General features: G+C 32.1%; 2 protein-coding genes across 3 annotated transcripts; one reads left to right on the plus strand and one right to left on the minus strand.

Moving 5' to 3' along the window:
* Window positions 1-344: 344 nt before the first annotated feature.
* Window positions 345-7406, plus strand: LOC130969258 (disease resistance protein RPS2-like). Of its 2 annotated transcripts, none has more exons than XM_057894908.1 (6): window positions 345-592; window positions 1288-4068; window positions 4584-4865; window positions 4980-5745; window positions 6009-6126; window positions 6239-7406. In XM_057894908.1, the coding sequence occupies exons 2-5, from the start codon at window positions 1321-1323 to the stop codon at window positions 6014-6016; spliced, it is 3804 nt and encodes a 1267-aa protein (XP_057750891.1). In that variant the 5' UTR covers window positions 345-592; window positions 1288-1320; the 3' UTR covers window positions 6017-6126; window positions 6239-7406. The 2 variants fall into 2 exon arrangements, with proteins under 2 accessions (XP_057750891.1, XP_057750892.1); XM_057894909.1 differs by having other exon boundaries at window positions 6034-6126.
* A 4318-nt stretch (window positions 7407-11724) lies between these two features.
* LOC130966284 (polyadenylate-binding protein-interacting protein 9-like) lies at window positions 11725-16769 on the minus strand. Its single transcript, XM_057891070.1, has 10 exons — window positions 16144-16769; window positions 15402-15509; window positions 15246-15290; window positions 14460-14532; window positions 14211-14323; window positions 13670-13729; window positions 13235-13282; window positions 13060-13128; window positions 12123-12184; window positions 11725-12032 (listed from the first exon to the last, which is right to left on the minus strand). The coding sequence occupies exons 1-10, from the start codon at window positions 16432-16434 to the stop codon at window positions 11975-11977; spliced, it is 927 nt and encodes a 308-aa protein (XP_057747053.1). The 5' UTR covers window positions 16435-16769; the 3' UTR covers window positions 11725-11974.
* Between the last annotated feature and the right edge of the window lie 4074 nt (window positions 16770-20843).

Below are 20843 nucleotides of genomic sequence, written 5' to 3' on the forward strand. Positions count from 1 at the left end.
CTTATAAATAGAGGCTTAAATCTCTAAATAAAAACACACAGCAATAATAAATATTCTCCTCTTTCTTTCTATACTATTAATATCTCTCTCTTTATATTTTTTTATTTTATTTATTACCTCTTATTTATTTATTTATTTAGTTATTTTATAACAACACCCATATATATTATAGTATTAATAATATAAAAGAATTTTAAAACTCCAAAGTAGAGAGGAGTATGGAATTGGGTCCCTTCTTAGTTTGAGAAAATAATAAAATTTGAGGGTCGAAGCATTTACCCTGTACTCAAACTATAAAAGCATGTAGCACGCGATATTATTATCGCTTAAATAATAATATCGAGTGCAGAGAAAGAGTTTCATTATTGCCAAATGACAAGTGAGGACTGAGGACTGAAACGTGTTGTAAAAAGAATTCCGATAGAAGTTGTCGAAACAGTAAAATAAAGATAACGAAGTAAAATTGTCGTTGTCAATTCCTCGCCTACTTCAGTCTCCTACTCCTTATGACGGTGGTCTTAGCATTAGTGCGTGGTACCTAACTCGAGGAGCACGAGACGATTGCATTTTGATACTCAGAGCAAACTAATAGGTACGTTTCAAGATTAAGCCTTATTATTCATGAATTCTGGTGTTTAAGTTATTAACGCATACCATACTCTGAAGCTCTGTTTAAATTTTACCTCAATTTATGAGCTACGTATTTACTAATAGTCAATTTGGTTCATGACCGATCAATCTAGAAGGATCTGAATGCTTATTAGTTTTGTTCTAGTGTTTGATACAATCTAGAAGTATTCACTAATGCAATTTTATCTCTTCAGTAATACTCTAGATCACAATTATGTTAATTCATTTAGGTGAGCTCATGTTTGAGATTTCTTGTGAGATCAAATATTTGGATAAGATTACAATTAAATAGTACACGATTTATGGTTAAGAATTAACTCATTTCAAGATTTCGCTAACAAGTTTTGATATAATTAAAGTACTTGAAATGTATATTTTACTGTTTGATAAATTACGGCAACCTTCTTGCGCTATGTATGGTTCTCAGTGGTTGATTTGATGGCTTGATCCCGTGATATTGAAATCACACAAACAAATAAATCGTTACTCCAATAATCCCGTATTAAAGGTTGATAGATAATATTAATTAACTCCTGCGTAATTAAAACTAAGTATGCTTGCCATATAGCAACTTCCAGAGTCAGATCTATATATAGGACAAAAGATGAATGCTCAGAACAAACAATTTTTCCTTAATTTGGTTCCATTCTTTTGCAGTCAAGGAATACACAATCAAGAAGCCTAAGACGGATGGATACAATTGCTAGCATAGCATCAAATGTGGCTGTACCTGTTCTAAAACAACTTACTTATGTATTGCTGTACAACACTTATGTCACTAACCTTGAAAATGAGGTCCAGAAGTTGCAGCGGGAAGAGAAAGAAGTGAGGCACACTGTTGAAGCTGCCAAAAGGAATGGTGAGCAGGTTGAAGACACAGTGCGCGACTGGTTTACTCGTGTTCGTGCAGCAATAGAAGAGGCTCAAGAATTCCTTCGTCACGAAGAGCAAGAAAGAGTTGGATGCTTAGATATATATTCTAAGTACACCTTCAGCCAGAAGGCAAGAAATTTGGTGGATCATCTATCTGAGCTCAGGCAAGAGACATTTGACAAGGTTTCTTACCGTTGTGCTTTGAAATGCAATGTCAGTTCAGCTTCCAGAGGATATGAAGCCTTGGAATCTAGAACTGCAATGTTGAATGAGATCATGCAGGCCTTGAAGGATTCTGAGGCTTCCATGATTGGTGTGTATGGAATGGGTGGGGTGGGTAAGACTGCCCTGGTTAAGGAACTAGCATGGCAAGCCGAGAACGGTGGTTCGTTTGATGTGGTCGTTGAGGCAACTGTGACAAGTGAACCAGATGTGAGGACTATTAGAGCTGAAATTGCTGATGGTTTGGGTCTGAAATTTGATGAGCTGACTGAGATGGGAAAAGCATGCCGGTTGCGGCAAAGGATTAGGCAAGAGCAAAGCATTCTTGTCATACTTGATGATGTTTGGGGAAAGCTTGACTTGACTGAGGTTGGTGTTCCTTCTGGTGAGGACCACAAAGGATGCAAATTGTTGGTGACATCCAGAGATCTTAATGTGTTGAATGCTATGTTGGGTGCGCAGAAGGTTTTTAGACTCGAAGTTCTGTCTGAGAGTGAGAGTTGGAACTTGTTTGAAAAGAAGGGAGGGGAAGCTGCTAAGGATGACAGCATTCAACGGATAGCAAAGAAAGTAGCCGAAAACTGTGCGGGTTTGCCCCTTTTGATAGTGACGGTGGCAGAGGCATTAAAGAATAAGGATTTCTATGCTTGGAAGGATGCATTGGAGCAGTTAACCAATTTTGATCTTGATGGATGTTCCTATTCCAAAGTGCATTCTGCTGTAGAGCAAAGCTATGAATATTTGGAAAGTCATGAACTCCAAACATTTTTCCTCCTTTTGGGTTCATTGGGAAATTATTATAGCATCAAAGATTTGTTAGTATATGGCTGGTGTTTGGGTCTGCATAAAAATGTTGATTCATTGGCAGACGGAAGAAACAGACTTTATAAATTGATAGACAACCTGAGAGCAGCGAGTTTATTGCTTGAAGGGGAAAGATATCAAGTTGAAGCTCTGCACATTGTTCGCATTGTGGCTGCCGCAATCGCATCCAGAACCAAACCTTTCTTTACTATGCAGAGAAACACTGAATTGAAAGAGTGGCCTAGAATGGATTTCCTTAAAACTTGTCAACATATTTTTTTTGATTGGTGTTATATCAATGAACTTCCAGAGAAGTTAGAATGTCCGATGTTGAAGATACTGCAACTCTGTAGTCAAGGTAACTATTTGAAACTTCCTGAGAATTTCTTTGTTGAGATGAGAGAATTGAAGGTTCTAACTTTAGGAGGTCTGAATTGTACACCATCGCTTCCTTCGTCTCTTGGTCTCTTGACAAACCTCCAGGCATTGAATCTTTGTAAATGCATGTTGGAAGACATAGCTGTTGTTGGAGAGCTCAAAAACTTGGAGATTCTCAGCCTTGAAAAATCTGAGCTTATCGAAGAACTTCCTGCGGAAATAGGACAATTAATTCATCTAAGGTTTCTAGATTTGACTGATTGCTCAACACTAAGAGTTATTCCCCACAACCTGATATCAAAACTAACAAGCTTGGAAGAGCTCCTTATAGAGAACTGCAATATTCAATGGGAGGTCCAGGGATGCAAAAACCAAGGCAATGATTCAAGTCTAAGTGAGCTTGGGAGTTTGCATAAACTAACAACTCTGAATATTCACATCAATGATGCATCAGTTTTCCCTAGAGACTTGCTTGCCCTAGGAAAATTACATAGTTACAATATTTCAATTGGGAATGGATGGAAATCGTTAGGGGTGGAGTCGGGGTTTTTCAAAGTTTCAAGAGTATTTAAGCTTAATCCAAGCATGGATCCAAGAATACTCATGGATTATGGGATCAAAATGCTGATGAATAGAGCTGAAGATTTGCATCTTGCTGAATTGAAGGGTGTCAGGGAAGTACTATATGAATTGAACGATGATGGATTCTCGCTGTTGAAGCATCTTAGTATCCAAAATTGTGATGATATGCGGAGCATTATTGGCCCCATCGAGTGGGCTCATCGTGATCATGCCTTCCCCAACTTGGAGTCATTGATTCTTCACAATCTGAGTAACCTGGAAAGGATATGTAGTGGCCCTCTTCCCGCACAGGCCTTTACCAAACTAAGGGTTGTCAAAATAAAAGGCTGTGATCAGATCGAGTTTGTTTTCCCACACTCCATGGTTGAACAGCTCTCTGAACTACTTGAAGTCGAAATTTGTGAATGCAAATTCATGACCAAGATTGTGGCTGAAAAGATAAAAGAGGATGACAGTGAAACTGACAAGATTCAGTTCCTTAAAATGCGTTCTCTCACACTTGAATGCTTACCTTCCCTCGTTAGTCTCTCTCCCGAGCCTTCTGTTAACAACAACACCATTCAACTTTTTACTGAAAAGGTAGAAAAATGGACTAATTCTTCTCTAGTAAACTCTTGACTAGAACATCTTATGCTTGTTAAGCTTGTGTTTGAAAATTTTATTGTCTATCTTTCTTGATACTTTTAGAGAGACAGAGGACAATAAAAAAAACAGTAGCACATTCTAAACTGGAGTGAAGCAGTCTTCTTACTTCCACATTTTCAGTATATCTAATGAAGTCATATCACTGTTCTTGATGATATGTTTTTTCCTGACATAGATAGTTTCGTCGTCTAAAGCCATTGATTTAGCATAGAAGAACATATTGATTGCGAGTTCTTTAGGCTGAAACAAAAATATTTGATAAAGGAAAGGGGAAAATAATATTTGCCTCTTCTACATGATGAATGTGTGACATGAGATATTACTTGCTTTAACGGGATATATATTTAAAATTGTTACTTAGAACAGCATGGCACTGCTTTCTTTTGCCAGAGATAATCATACTATAAGTTCAAATTTCTTATGGCAATGATTATGTTTATACTTTATAGGTTGAATTTCCAAATTTAGAGAACCTGAAGTTGTGCTCAATCAATGTACACAAGATATGGGATGACAAACTTTCAGCACAAACTAGCTTTCAAAATTTGACAACTTTGACGGTAGATGGTTGTGAAAGGTTGGCATATCTTTTTTCATACCATGTGGCTGCAAGACTTGTAAAGCTCCAGCATCTTTTAATTAATTCATGCAAATTAGTAGAGCATATATTTTCCCAAGATGGAAACACAGACAACGTTCGACTTGCTAGAAAGTCTGTTCCTACTGAAATGGTGAGCATTTCTAAATGATTCAAGTTGTTCCTTTCTCTGTATCCTTTTCTTTTCTCATACGGCGTGTGTGTATTCAATCGTGAATCTGACATAAGTTATCAATGGCATATACAGGGTCCAATTTTCCCAAACTTGGAGACAATTGTGATCTCTGAAATGGAAAGCTTAAAGTCAATATGGCCAAGTCAACTCCCTCAAAATTCCTTTAGTAAATTGAAAAAGATGGAAATCACATATTGTTCCAGCATCTTGAACGTGTTCCAGTCTCATGTACTAGACAAATTACTAAGTCTGGACTCATTGGATGTATGGTATTGCGATGCGCTGGAATTCGTATACGAAATAGAAGGTGGAATTAATGAAGTGGACATTCAGTTGAGAGCTTTATCTTTGGGCCATTTACCAAACTTGAAGCATTTAATGAATAAGGATCCTCAAGAGTGTTTAAGGTTTGAAAACCTATCTATGGTAAAGGTAACCACATGCAAAAGCTTGAAGCATGTGTTTCCACTTTCTATGGCAAAAGATCTTCTGCAACTCGGGGTCCTTGAGATAAGCGATTGTGGGGTCGAGGAAATTATAGGAAATGAACATGGAGGAGGGGAAGAGCAAGAGTCACCTCTTGGGCTTGTCTTCCCAAAATTAGCCTGCATAAAACTTTTGAATTTGCCGGAACTTCGATGGTTTTGTAACGAAAATCACTACTTCAGATTTCCATTATTGAATCAATTATACTTGGTGGAGTGTCCAGCAATGGAGACATTCTCGCATGGTATCTTAAGGGCATCAATCCTCAGGAGGATATATTTGAACGAGAAAGGAGATCAATCGCACTGGGAAGGTGACTTGAATACTACGATAAGGAACATTTTCACCAAAGGTATATCTAATCTGAATTCATGATTTCTCTGGAGAAATGCATGCATAGTTTTGGAGCACAATTAATGCTTCCTAGAGGAGTAATTATAATCACAATTAATGGTTTTGAATATAATGAGTGGTTGTTCTCATTCTCTTTCTCATTCAATTTCTCTTGAAGTACGCATTAAATGTGCTAAAAGAGTATGCAAGTCTTTCTCTTAATTCTTAATTTTTCCCTAGAATGCATTTGTTATGTGATATGTTATGTTTTTGTGATTATAGAGATTTAAACCAAAGCGATTCATAGATGTGTGAAGGGCTACGTCCATCACCAGTGGCGGCCTCTCCCTTGGACGAGAAGTAACTCACACTCTACAATCCTCAAATTGAATTCAAAGAGGTAAACAATCTTTCTGGATTTTGGTGGTATTATTTTGTGAACTTTGTAGGCGTTACTTGGTGTTTGTTCTGCTGAATTTTTTATTCAATAGTTGCATATGTTTGTTTTGAAGTGGGCGTTTCGAGCAGCGACGGCGGTGGCCTTTCTAGCGGCGGCAGGGCAGCAGAGGCGGGAAAGACAAGAGAGAAGGCGGTGTTTCGAGCAGCGGGAGTGGGGTCTTTTCAGCAGCAGCAGGGTAGCAGCGGCGGTAGGGGCTAGAATGAGACTGAGAAGTGAGAGGTTATAGAGAAAGAGGAAGGTGAGAGATTAGAGAGAGAAAACGATTTCGAAATGAATGGGAAGAGGGTTCTTGGTTCAAATTAGGGCACGATTACCGTCGGATTTACTGGTGGATTAGTCCGACGGTAACATGGTGCGTGTAACCAAAATGCAACGTTTCACTAAACAAGGTTCAGCGTCGGATTTACTCGTCGATATATTCGACGGTAGTCAGCGTGCCAAAATTTCTTTATTCCCTCCAAATTTTACCGTCGATGTTACCGTCAGAACATCAACTTTGACAGTAATATTTTAGGGTGAAGGATTTATTGCCAAATTCGACAGTACATCCGACGGAAAACTCACCGCTAACGTCCGACGCTAAATTTGACGGTTTTCTCGGCGTTTTTTTTTTTTGGTAGTGAGCGCCGAGTTTTTGAGAGAGAAAGAGAGTGCATTTTTGGCAAGTTCATACATTTTCCAACAAGAATTCAAGGTGTTCTTTCATAGCTTTTGGTTGGTTCTTCAAGGATTCAAGCCTTCCAAGTCCAATTCCTTGTTCTTGATTTTTTTTTTTGTTCTTCCATACAAATTCCAACAAAGGTAACCATCACTCTTCACCCTTCTTTTTAGTTTTGAACCTGAGACTAAGGGGTTATGTTGCTCTCTTCCATGTCTAAAAAATCACTCATGAAGGCCTTAAGGGAGCATGCCAAAAAGCACTCAAAATTCAAGTTCTAAGTGGGTGAAATTCATCACTTTTTTAGCACCATGATTCGGCCAAGAGGACTTAATTTTCATTACTTGTCTTTTTGCTTTTGTTTAGGTGATTCTTGGTGTATAAAGTGTTTAATGACTGATTTGAACAAGAGATAAGAGTTAGGATTAGTTAGATTATATTCATGCTTGATTTTGTGTGCATGAGTCATTTTATGATGATTTTGTGCATAAAAACTTATTCTGAAAATTGTATGATACACAGTTATTTTTGGCTTCATATATATGTGAAATAAAATTTTTCATGCCGATGTTTCTTGTACATAAGGGCCAAAAAGTTGCAGTAACTGGGATTTAAGTTTTAAATTTTAAAAGTTACTAAAAAGTGGAGAAGAACATGGAAAAATGCCCTGGAAATTTAGCCATGAAATAACATAAAAAGTATTGAATAAGAAGGTTAAACGGAGGTTAGAAATCAGGATTTAGTTCTATGAAATTAGTATGATGCAACACAAGGGGTAATTCAGTCATTAAGGAGAACAGAGAGGTAAAATGTAGCTAAAACAAGTTAGACTTAAAAATTGTGTTTTTGTAGTCTTAAAGGTAAAATTATAATTATATAAAAGAGTCGGATTAAAATTATAATTAAGATAAAGTTTTAAGTCTAAATAAAAATTTTAGTAAAATTTTAGGTTAAAGTGAAAATATGATAATTAGTAAGATAAGAATAAGAAGTTAAGGGTAAATAGTCTTTTGTGTCATTAAGGATAAAATTGACATTAATTAAAAATGTTAGAAATAAATTGGTAAGTGAAAAGTCATAAGGTCAATTTGATAAGTTTGGTACTAGATAAGATCAAAAATACTTAAAACACTTAGGGTATAATAGTAATCTTGGAATAAAATAAGGCATAAAAATAGTTAATTAACTTACTAAAGAATAAAATAGTCTTTTTGATAAAATATAAGAATAAAGTGGTAATGTAACAATCTTAGAGATAAGAGTATCTTTACAAAACATAAGAAAAATAACTAAGAAAAGATTTAATAACAAGAATAAAATAAAAATTTTATAAAAAGGCTAAAGATAAAAATGTCCCTTAGTAAAAGCGAGGGTATCATGGTAATTATGTTAAAAGATTGAGAACAAAATGATCTCACATTGAAAAACAAACAAGGTATTATAAGAAGAAAGGGTTAGAGACTTTAAGATTTTAGAATGTATACCCTTTTAGACTATATGTTTGGCAAGGTAGTAATTGCGTCTCTCTTTTCCACAACTTGATTGAGATTGATGGTAAGGACACCAATCAAAATGGACACTGTTTTTTCAACTGTTAGCATACTATGGCGTCAAAGATTGTCACGATTGTCGATTTCCAAAATATATGTGGCTATGCCCATTAGGTACGTATTCAAAACTTACAGAGTTAGAAAATCATATTTGGGATTAGTCTCGGATAACATCGAGTTGCGGGTAGTCAACCGACACGTGAGTTCGTGGCTTGCATAGGATCAAGCATGCATTATACTTAGCTGCCGCATTTCTCTGTGTTTGTGACTGCATCTTTGTATTTGTGATTGTTATTCTACTATATAATCGTGTCTGTACTTGTTTGCGTGACTTACCTACGTAACTGTGTAAATTCCTAAACTTAGGCTACGGACCCCTTAGGTTTCCTATGTAGTACCTTACTAGGAACTTTAGGTTCTCAACCCTTTACTTTCCACGTTCCGCAGATGAGGACAGGCGTGATATTCTATGAGTATCCAGAAATTAGGACAATATGTAAACCTAGTGACGAAAAATAGTAGAAGAGGTCAGTAGCAGTAATGTCACATGCATGTTTGAGTGACTTTTTATGTCAGTGGATGAGATCTTCCCATCAGCATCTATCAGTAGCTTAGTAGTATTTTACTCTCATCTTGTATAGACTTTTAAAGGGCTAATATCTCTTGTATATAATTATATACGCTAGACAGGTTTCAGTGTAGGATAACTTTTATGTGAGTCAGAACCTAATATCATAAATCATAGAGTCTATCAGCGTTTATAAATAAGCCGTCGATGTACTCTTTAAACTAAGTCTATCGACGTTTATATAGGGATGACAAAACTTCTCGAGACGCGGGAATCCCTGCGGGGACTACCCTGAATGGGTATCCGATTGTGGAAAATTTTTCCCGCGGGGATGGGGATGGGGACGAAATTCCCCCGAAGCAGGTGCAGGGACCCGAGCGGGGATCTCCGCCCCGTCCCCGCTATTCCCCGAAATTTATGAATTTCCTGAAGTATCTTTAATAGTTTATTTCTCATATATGTTTTTTAGTCATTTCTCACACACACACACATATATAAAAACCCAAAACTCCTAATCTTTATTTGCATAACCCTTCTTCAATTCAAAAATCCCTAACGCTGTTCATACTCCATCCAACCTCTCTGGAGCTACCCCCTTGCCACCCTTCTCACCACATCGTTACACCTCACCGTGCCATCACCCTTAACGCGTCGTAATTTCTATTTTTGGCGTTCCTTTCCGTAACTCTGCCATCGTGTTCATTCTCCTCTCTGTTGTCGCGTCTCCCACCTCGTCCACTGCTTTGTCCTCTAGCTCGCCGTTGCGTCCCCCTATTGCGTCATTTCGAAAGAAGCCATCATCGTGTTATTTAGACTTTTTGTATAAAATCTTGCAGTTTTTGTATAAGATAGACACTTGCAGCTCTATTCATATGGAAATTAATAATTAGTTAGAACTATTATGTAGATGGGAAATGGGGTCCCTGCGGAGAATGGAGCCCTGTAGGAAATGGGGATGGGGAGCAATATTTCCCCACGACGAAAAATGGGAAAGGGGATGAGGAGCAAATCTGACATCCCCGCCCCCTGCCCTATTGACATCCCTACGTTTATATGCCACTTAAAATGTTTTTTATTGAGAAAATAGAATAATAGTAATCTTAGATAATTTTGACGCATTAGGAAGAGGTTACAAGAGTATCTTGTCAAAAGGATTGATTAAGTGGGAGATAACTCGGTGGCTACAAATTGAGGGAGATCTAAAAAGATTTTAATTGAATTGACCATTAAGGGATCTAAGCATAAATATAATTAATTTATACATGATTTATGATAGGAAGTAATAGCATAATGTAATCTATGTAGAAGACCCTAAGCAAAATTTTATTGTTGCATATTAAAATGATTAGCATATAATGAGAAGGATATATATTTCCAATGAAAATAGTAAATAATTAAAGAGATTGGTATACCTTTTATTGTTCCATCTTCCTTCCATTCGCATGAAAATCATTGGCATGAGGATACTCTTGAAAATAAAATGAAATAAAAAAGTAAAAAAAAAATTCTTGGCATCATGGTGATAAAGAACATCTACTCTTTAGAATCAATTCCAGCATGAGTGGGAATCAAAGATGAAACCCACTTTTTGAAATGGAACAAAACACACAGACCACCACAAAAGAACGGTGCATAACATTGAAATCGGTACTCCTTTAGACAATTAGGTGCGTTCTGTATATACTATATACGTTTTCGATCTCACACTGAGATTGAAACATATCAGCTTGAATCATGTGAATTCATTGCTTAGAATCAAACCTCAATGAAATATATCCTAACCATAACGGTGTATCCTTTAATTAGTAAAATAGTGCACTATAGTAGATTTTTTTTTTTGGTCGGTGAATTGGACAACCCCAATCCTAGATACCTCAATGGATTGGACAACCCCCAATCACTATAGTAGATTTAAACATTAAATAAATTACCAATTCAGTCAATGAAATATTATGACGCTGAAATTCTACCCCATGAACGATGACAAAATGTTACAAAATCTAAACCGAAACATGAGCATTTATAGACATTTTGTCAAATATTCATTTTTGGAAGACTCGTAATTTTTATATTTTAGAAAATTTTAAAATTAAATTGTGAATTTCATCATTTTTAAATTGCTAAAATAGTGTAGGAGTGTTCAAGACCCGACCTCACCCGAAATCCAATCCGAATCTGAGACATATTTTGCCAAATTTATATTTGTCATTTCTACTCGATGTTATTTTCAGACCAGGTTCGGATTATACTTCGAACCACATGATTTGATCCAAAGTTATCTTTTACGATAAAAATATATATTTTAGAATGAAATTAACAATATTATATTATACTTTTATTAATATTTTTTATATTATATGATATAACATTTATTAAATTTAATTTTTAAAAATAAAATTTTATTACTTTAATATATAAAATTTACAAATTTATATATACTAATTTTACATTAGGACAACCTAGTTTAACCCGATTTAATTTCGAGTCAAATTAAAATAAAGTCAGTGTCCTTTTGGAACCGGTATTAAAACTCAATGTCCTTTCCCGACTCATAAACACCCCTAAAGCGGTGGTTCCCTCAACATACTTTTTTTTTTTGGCCAAAATATCCCCAATAATGGATCACTATATGCAGAAAAGCGAGATTCAAGAAAACATCCCCCAATTTAGATTATGTCATTCTAGTATTAATTCATGGTATCATCTGATGGAAATTATATACCCAAGCTTATTGAAGCAATGAAAAGATTAGTGCAAGCTCATAACCATAAAATAGCCGAAACTAGAGTGATCACGGGAATGTTTCCTACAAGATGAGGGTTCTTAAGAAAGTTTAACTTAGAGCAAACATCATGTGCAGATGTGCTCAAGTAACAAAAAGTTTCGCTGCAAAAGACAAAAACAAAAGTTACAAAAATAAAGGGAAGTTTAACCACCCTTCCACTGAAGTCCCAACTGTAAAAAGTTCACTGAGTTGAAGTGTGTCTTGGACGACGACACCATGTTGATCAGTTACTGAGGTGCTGGACGAGCAACCCTTGTCCTCACGGGCGTTTTAGAAGGACTCACCCTATAGGATGAGAAGGAAAATGAGTAAAGATCAAAATGTTGTTTTATTGAAATTTTCATAACAAAACTCTTCTTAGTAAAGGGGCCAAACCTGACAGGTTGGGTTCCCAAGGGCATCCCGCTACAACTTAATGCTACGATGGCACTTTCAGCCTGTTCAAGAAAAATCCGACCAAGATAATGGTTACTAAAACTATTCAGAAAGTTAACATGACAATCCTAATAGATTGACTGGTTCAAAATCACATTCTTGAGCATGACCAAAGCAGCATTTCAAACCCTTGGTGAGTCCGAATGACCAACTCGATTGTCATCTATTCATTTCAAGAAAATAATTGAATTCAATATTTGTAGTGATCTTTAAGAAGGTTGTCAAGATTTGTAAAAATTATGGTCCGTGTCATGAAGATTCGACAAAGTTCTATATCTCCAACATGATGGCACCTTACACGTAAAGTAACACGAAACAATGTTCCCCATAGCAAGAAACTAAATTAAAGCAATTAACTGCTTTGCTTTAGCAATTATCTCCTCAATAAAAATATACCAGAAGGATGAGAGTGAAAGTTAAGGCAGTCACATGAATTTTATGCTAATTGGACATAACCACTCCATCAACTAATAGGGCAAGTAATTTGTTATTCTTAATAAAATCAGTGATTAAACAAACATGTTAATGGAAAGTAGTTAATAGATGTACACTTTACACAATTAAGGTCCTGCATTGCCAGCTGCTGAGTACTTCAATACACGCTTTAAAAGGTATAATATAAGAGTAAAAAGTCAATGATTTTCCATATTTTTATTTCACCTTTTGTTCCAGCATTTTAAAGTCAAGGATAGAAAACAAAAACCGTGAAATGTATTATTAGTAAATTTAGTTACCAGCTATAACAAAAATACAAGCATATATCCGCAAATTAATTGTTCTATGTTGCATATTATTTAGGATGGAGTTTATGGTAATAAATAAAAACAATTCAAATCAGACAAATAATGTAGCAATAAATGTCATGATGGGGAATTACCATTGCAAATTCAACAAAAGCAATACGAGTTGAATGCGCGCGATCTCCTAACAGCCTCAGCCGAGTGACCTGTATCGTAGAAACGAAATGTCATCCACCATGTGACTTCTGAAATAAGCATATTCCATACTTTGAGCAAATAGTGTTAGAAATTATTCATGTCTTACTGTCTTACCTCACCACAAGATGATTCAAAAAAACTCTTGACTTCAGTTTGAGAAACCTACAATCACATATTTTAAGAGAATGTAACATGTTAAAGTATTTATCCTGGCATATTGCAATATGATTATATTCATAAAGATATTACAGACAGAAAAGGATAAAAACACAAAAGTCACGATTCCATTCAGTTTTCATAGAAAATATTAATAACGATAATACTTATTATTATTTTTATTATTTAAGAATGCATATACTTAAAGAATGATTAAACCATGCAATGGAAAATAAACCAAAACAAAAGAGGGTTCTGATAATTCTTTTAGGGTGCATTTGTGAGTTGGGATCTTGGAGATGAAGGGAGGGAAGGAAATGGTTTGATCAGTCCTCCAAGACTTCAACTAACAAACATGTCCTCGGTGGTCTTTCTCAAGATATAATGAAGTACCTTTTTATCAATATTTGTACAGTAGACGGTTCGGGTACACATTTCCCGCTCATCAGCTGACTGCATGTTACAAAATAAAGTGAACAGTTTGATATACTAAAGAGTTTGAACAATAATTTATCCATCATGATCAACATGCAACTATTTTTTTTATAAGTTTTTGTTGACGAGAAAAATAGTATATCAGAAAGACAATATGACAAATTATCCTCAATAACACCACCAAGATGTAATCATGTAAAACAAGAAATATTCACAACTTCTATGAACAATGCTGACCAACTGTAGGTGTATCATTATAAAAAAAACTACTTAATATAAAAAACTAAAGATATTCATTGGGATAATTTGCAAATATACCCCAAATTCAACACTGATACATAAATTGTAAAACATGAAAATTTCACAACTTTTTTTAAAATGCCAAACAATTGCAAGCGGGTCCTTTCTGAAAAGTCTACACCTATACACCAAAGGACTTATACACTAAATCACCTTGTAAATGAGGGTACAGAAAACAAAATAGGATAACTTCTCATACCCTTGGAAGAAATGTAGGATTCACTGGAAGGATAGCAGTTTTTGATGGAAGGACCTTGAGAGGATAATATCCAAGCACAGTTCCACCAAGTCTTAAAGCTGCCCTTGCACCTTCTGTTAGCATGAATTTCATTTAAAATGCGTTAAATTGAAGAAACAAATACCAACCTTTCTATGCAAGATTGTATGTGCCCACATATCTTTGGGGTAAAGTTTTTAACCAGTTTGGATTGCTGTAACATAAACTTACCTTCATCTGTGAACTCCACAAATGCAAAACGAAGAACTGAATGAGGATCACCACAAATTCGGCAGTCAATTACCTTCAACAATTCAAATGATCCAAATGTTGTGATAGTTTAGAAAGAATAAATGTATACTTAGATGAAAAACTTGAATTATCAAATTTGCATCACATAACAAGAAATTAGGAAGTCCACTGAAATTTAATCAAATTAAGAAAATATCTCCAATACTAGATTCTTGTGAATGAAAGCAATCAATAATTCAGATTTCTTATGTGAAACAATTTCTTTTTGAGTTTGATGTCAATTAAGATTCACAATAACTATATTTAATATGTAAGAATATGTATCTCATGGATTGACCATAATTATCTGTTGTTGCCAACAGAAGAAATTGTGTTTATCATGCACACAATGGAGACAAGTGTCCATTTCAAACTGATCTATATCCGAACTTGCATTGAATGACAATGTACCGAAAACCAACATATCAAAATAGAAGCATGTCAGTTATGCTTAGCACATTGGACTTGCACTGAGGGAACTAAAAACGACAACCGTCCGTAGAAGTCTTGATAATGCCAGGTAACAACCAAGATAAAATCATGGAATAAAAGAAATGCAGAAGTGCTCTAAAAATTACTTCCACAAATCAAACATTCCAAGAATAAACAAAACTTTTGCAAATCTAATTTAAATTTATTGAAGCATTGTAATAAATCATATCATATAGAACATAAACACATAACACAGATGACTAACCAAGCTATCAATTAGGCTCAATAACTTACCTGCCCGCAAGTGCTGAATATGGCAGCAAGGCGCTCCTCGGTAACCTATATCACAACAACACAATGTTAAAAAAATGTGGTATCATATAATCAGATTAGAATCCTAACCAAACAACATCATCTAGATAAAAAGTTATGCAAGCGATTCTCACTCACCTGCTGATCAATATCAGAAACATATACTGTTCTTTTAACACTATCCTCTCTCTGAGCCTTCACTCTTCCATTCAACCTTCTACCTCCCTGGTTAAAATTTGCTCGCCTCTGCAAGATGTCAAAAGCACAAGTTTTTCATCAACCACTGAACTAACCATGACATTACCACTAACTTTCACAAAAGACCACTGATTGAAAGACATCACCACCGTCCAAGAAAATTGCATTACCCATACATGAATGATAAATTTATTTTTTTTTTAAAAAAAAGAAAAAGAAAAAGAAAACACCCACCAACATCAAGGATCGTTCAAGCTTTTGTAAAATTATCCTGATCAAATTCTCATCCTCGTAAGCAATAAATTGTAAACGATAACAATTCATTGATGATAAGCGAAATCAGCAAATAAAATGAACCAAGAATAAAACAAAAGCATTTTCCCATGTGACATACACAACAAAACCTGGAAAATAAAAACCTCATTCATACAAAAACATAGTATATTTAAATAATAATAATTCAATGAAATAATAATAATTTTCATACTCAGTAAATTATATTAAAACATTATAAAACCCATGCGGTAAAGCAAAGGTGGTACATTCAGAAATTATAATCCAAAACCCAATTTTTCAGAATGAGAAATGCAATGAAAGAAAGTAAGTAGGCAAAAGCCGTTGCCGAAAAACCTAACAGAAACACCAAAAGAAAAAGGGAGATCAAAGAGAAAAGAAACCATACCCTTCGGTTCCTTTTGTTACTATCAGCATCAAAATTATTGGGGAGAGACGGATTGGGCGAGGAGTGATAGTGACCCTGGTGAGAATAAGATGAAGGGAAGAACTCCTTGGCCAAAGGGTTCAGTTTTTTGAAGATGTCAACAAGCGTTTGCACATTGAACTCATCAGATTCTGCCTTTGGTTTTGGCTTTGAGTCCAATCGATTTGGAGCTGCAATGTCAGTGGGAACCTCAGCAACTGCAGCCATGGATGGAATCCACTCACTCACTCGCTCAAAAAACCCTCCCAACATAATAACAGTTTCGGAAATGGAAAGTACAATTAAAATTAAAAAGAAATATTAAAACAAACAAAATTAGTTAATTGGACAACATTTTTCTCATTCAGCAGCACGCTAGTACCCGGGATAAAAGGAAACGAGAAAGAAAACGCTCTTTTTTTTTTTCTTTTTAAAATAAGAAAAAATAATAGAATTGAGAAATTTTGGTGAGGTAGATACATTTTGATTAGAATAGTAGAGTCCATAAAGGAAAAAATGGGTAGGGAAAAAACCCGTATGAAGATGGATGATGAAGGAATTATGAAAAAAAGGCAAAGAGGCAGATTAGGAAAAGGAAGGGTTAATCAGAGCGCGTGAGAAGAGAGGGGGTAGACGTAGCATGAGTAGGTGCGTCAGAAGCGACAAATAATAGAGAGAGATGTGCATCCTCTCCGGTGGAAAAAATAAATAAATAGTATCAATTATAATCTCTATTTTTATTATTTTTTTTATATTTAATTTTAGTCGTATTTAAAAAACTAATGATAAAAAATTACCTTTCAATTTTTCAAATGTTAAAAAAATTAGAAAGAATTCATTTTCGTGTTTAGACCATCTTTAAAAACTAACTCATTTGGATTCTTATTTATGTCCTATATGTTATAAAAAATAATTTTACATTAATTTTTATGTCATAAACAATAAATAAAATTTTAAAGCATCTATTTTTTATTAAAAAAATAAATTTTAATCTTTATTATGATCCTATTTAATTAATTAAAATAATTAAAATTAATATAATTATTATTTTTGTAATAATATTATTAAAATTTATAAATTTAAAAATAATTTACTATTAAAAATATTAATATTAAAAAAATTAATAACTTCATATATAATAATAGTGCACAATATATAATTTAAGATTAAACTAATTTATAAAATACGCAATATAAAAAAATATATAGTCAAACTCTATAATTAACGACAAATATTGTGAAATTACTATATGTACTTAATTAAATCTTCTATCAACTGTCCATAGTGTTGAATATTTCGAAGTTGACTATTTCTTTAGAAAAATTAATGGTACAGTACAAAATTTTTCTCTCCTAATTGAAGTAATTAGTATAAACTATTAATTAAATAGACATATAATTATTTAATATAATTAATTATTATAATTATTAATAAATTAATTATGATTTAATTATTTAATATAATAATTTATTAATTATGAATTTACATAATTATTTATTTTTATAATAACTTGTCATATGGTAAGTTATTATTGGACAATGAAAATTCATGGCTAGAGGGACTTTCTCCTTTTGAAAAGCATCAGAAATTCTTTTTTCTTCTTTTTCAATGGTTGGCCTCTGCTTTTGTCAGAAATAGGGTCTCATATTTTAGTGGTTGGAGTTACTCTTAGAAAACAGTTGCCCTTCAACTCTATATCCATAGTAGGCCTAGTAAGGATGTTTGTTATGCGGTTTGGATCAATTCTGAGCAAAAAAATATCTTATTTGAATATTAATTTATTTAGGATTTAGTTTGTATTGAATGAATATTTTAATAAAATTTAATAAAATTTTTAACGGTTTGGATTGGATTGGATTTACAGTTTTCAAAATTAATATATATATATATATATATATATATATATATAAACAAGTCTCAACATCAAATTTTAAATAACCAATAATAACACAACAAGTCTCAATAATATTTTAAAATATCAACAATAACATAATAAAAATAAAATTATAGAATAATTAAAATAAATAAATAAATCTCATTTGAACATAAAATGTTTACTAAATAATAATAATAAAATAAATATTATAAAAAATATAATAAATTAAACATATTATAAGTAAAATATAAATATAATAATAAAATAATATTATTAAAGTACATTGTGCGGTTTAAATTGAATTGGATCGGTATTGAGAAACAGATTCGAAATCCAATCCGATTCATGTGGTTTGCAAAAAAATAGAATCTAATCAAATTCAAATTAGTACGGTTTTAATCGATTTTTTAATTTGGATTGGATTGGATAAGCGGTTAATTTAGATCGGTTTGAATTTAAACTTCTAATCTATAGTGTCAATATGGGAATTTCGGTTTCAATTCTCCACTCAAAAAGAAATAAAAATTTTTTTGAGTAAAGCGACATTTAGGTTATAAAGATTTCGACTTCGAACTAATTACTTTAATTGTACCACAAAAATATACTTTTTCACTTATATAAATTAAATAGAAACTAAAATTATAAAAAATTGTAAATGAATTTTTAGTACGTAAATCTTCTCTTTTTATTATTATATAAATTATCCCAAACTATTGAAATTTAGAATAATTAATAACCAGTAGCACTTTAGGACGATTTATACTTAAACTTCGTTTAAAAAATGAGCATAAATCATCTCTTGAGGTTTTAGTTATCAATTTCGCTAGGTGAATAATTTACTTCTATTTAATATACTAAAATTTGATTTTCTTTCTATTAATGGAAGTGAGATATCGATTCCTCATTAATTCATTTTTTCGCCAAAATGAATGCACTATTTTCTTTTCTAAATTTATTATATAAAAATATCTTTATTATAATTATATTATAATTAGCATTTAAGTAATAATGTATAATTATACTAATTTAAAAAAATATCTTTATTTTTAGAAAGTACTATTTTCATGTAATGAAAGCACTATTCTCTCTTCTAAAATTATTTTTTTAAAAATATCTTTATTATAATTATATTACAATTAGCATTTAATGAATAATGCATGATTATACTAATTTAGAAAAATATTTTTATTATAATTATATAAAATAATCTACTAAATATACTAAATTGGATTTTCCTCCAACTAATGAAAGTAAGGTGTCAATTTCTCATGAATTTATTTTCTTTTCAAAATAAAAGTACTATTTTCTCTTCTAAATTTATTTTAAAAAATATCTTTATTAGAATTATATTATAATTAGTATTTAATGAATAATGCATAATTATACTAATTTAGAAAAATATCTTAATTATAATTATATAAAAAATTAAACATAAATTTATAATTCTAATTACCATAAATATGATACTAACGTTCATAGTGATAAATTAATATTGCAATAATTAATTTCTATAATTATTTTTGTACTACTAATAGCTATATATAGTGTTTCTTTGTGGTTAGTGAGTCTAAATCTAAGAGTCAAAGTATTCTTTTTTTTTTTAATCTCTTATTTTTCTTTGATTGGGCAATTGTTTCTAAGGAACTTTGTAGGTCAAGTTCAAGTCAAATTCCTTCCACGTTTTTAACATTTGTCCAAAAATATTCAAAGTGGAGTATATAATGAAATTGAATTTCCTCAATTTAAGTTCAGTTTTGAAAAATTCGTGTCAATCTTAAAGATGCAATTCAAATATTGGTACTATATTTAAATACTATTTTTACTTATAATTATTATTCCTTATCAATTTTTTTATTTAAATACTAATATCATTTATTATTTTTTTATTTTTATTTCTCACATTTATTAAAAATTTCTTTTCAATAGTTTAGGTATTAATTGTTGTTATTTAATTAACTTATTTTAGGTATTAAATTATTAAAATTTTAAGTATTAATTATATCTCAATTACGGTATTAAGACTTTGAACATAATTTCAATTTAATTTTGGACAATATCAAAAAAAAAAAAAAAATATATATATATATATATGTTATTTTAGGTATTAATTATTGTTATTTATTAACTTATTTTAGGTATTTAATTATTAAAATATTAGATATTAATTATACCCCGTCTACCGTGTTAAGACTTTAGACATAATCCTAATTTAATTTTGGACAATGTCAAAAATAAATAAATATATATAATATTAAATTAGAAGAGTAGTTTTTAATTTTATATAAAATAATATAATAAATATAGAGTATAAATAAATTTACTTGACAAATGTAATTATTCATAGTGTGATATTTTATTACGATAACATATCTTTGTGTATCGACTCCCTATATAACAATAATATATATATATATATATATATATATATATATATATATATATATATATTTTTTTTTTCTTTTAGTTTATTATTTTTCTATCATATGACATATTTATTATTATATTTTAAATTTAGAGTTTTCTTAATCTAACACTACGGTGAAAGAATGGCAAACAAAAAAAAAATGAAAAAAATGAGAACATTCCAAATATAATTACCGGTAATATTTTTTTCTTTAGTTTTCAAATATATTATTTATTTTATTTATTTAGAGTAATAACTAAATTTATTATAACTGTAGTACAGTTATCTTTAAACTATTAGTATTATTAGTATATTTTTAAAATTATTGACATATTATTAGTATATATAATAAGTAATAGTAAATTTTCTTTCATATTTATCATTTAAAAAATTTATAATTTT

Source organism: Arachis stenosperma, chromosome 3 (assembly GCF_014773155.1).
Source record: "Arachis stenosperma cultivar V10309 chromosome 3, arast.V10309.gnm1.PFL2, whole genome shotgun sequence".
Lineage (NCBI taxonomy): Eukaryota > Viridiplantae > Streptophyta > Magnoliopsida > Fabales > Fabaceae > Arachis > Arachis stenosperma.

What these genes read in the sequence shown, in the direction of transcription:
- LOC130969258 (XM_057894908.1), top strand. Translation starts at nt 1,321, where the DNA reads ATGGATACAATTGCTAGCATAGCATCAAATGTGGCTGTACCTGTTCTA. An exon ending in TTCAACTTTTTACTGAAAAG is followed by an intron (nt 4,069 to 4,583) that starts GTAGAAAAATGG and finishes TATACTTTATAG; the next exon opens with GTTGAATTTCCAAATTTAGA. An exon ending in AGTCTGTTCCTACTGAAATG is followed by an intron (nt 4,866 to 4,979) that starts GTGAGCATTTCT and finishes TGGCATATACAG; the next exon opens with GGTCCAATTTTCCCAAACTT.
- LOC130966284 (XM_057891070.1), bottom strand. Translation starts at nt 16,434, where the DNA reads ATGTTGGGAGGGTTTTTTGAGCGAGTGAGTGAGTGGATTCCATCCATG. An exon ending in ATCCTACATTTCTTCCAAGG is followed by an intron (nt 13,730 to 14,210) that starts GTATGAGAAGTT and finishes TGTAACATGCAG; the next exon opens with TCAGCTGATGAGCGGGAAAT. An exon ending in TTGAATCATCTTGTGGTGAG is followed by an intron (nt 13,129 to 13,234) that starts GTAAGACAGTAA and finishes TCTACGATACAG; the next exon opens with GTCACTCGGCTGAGGCTGTT.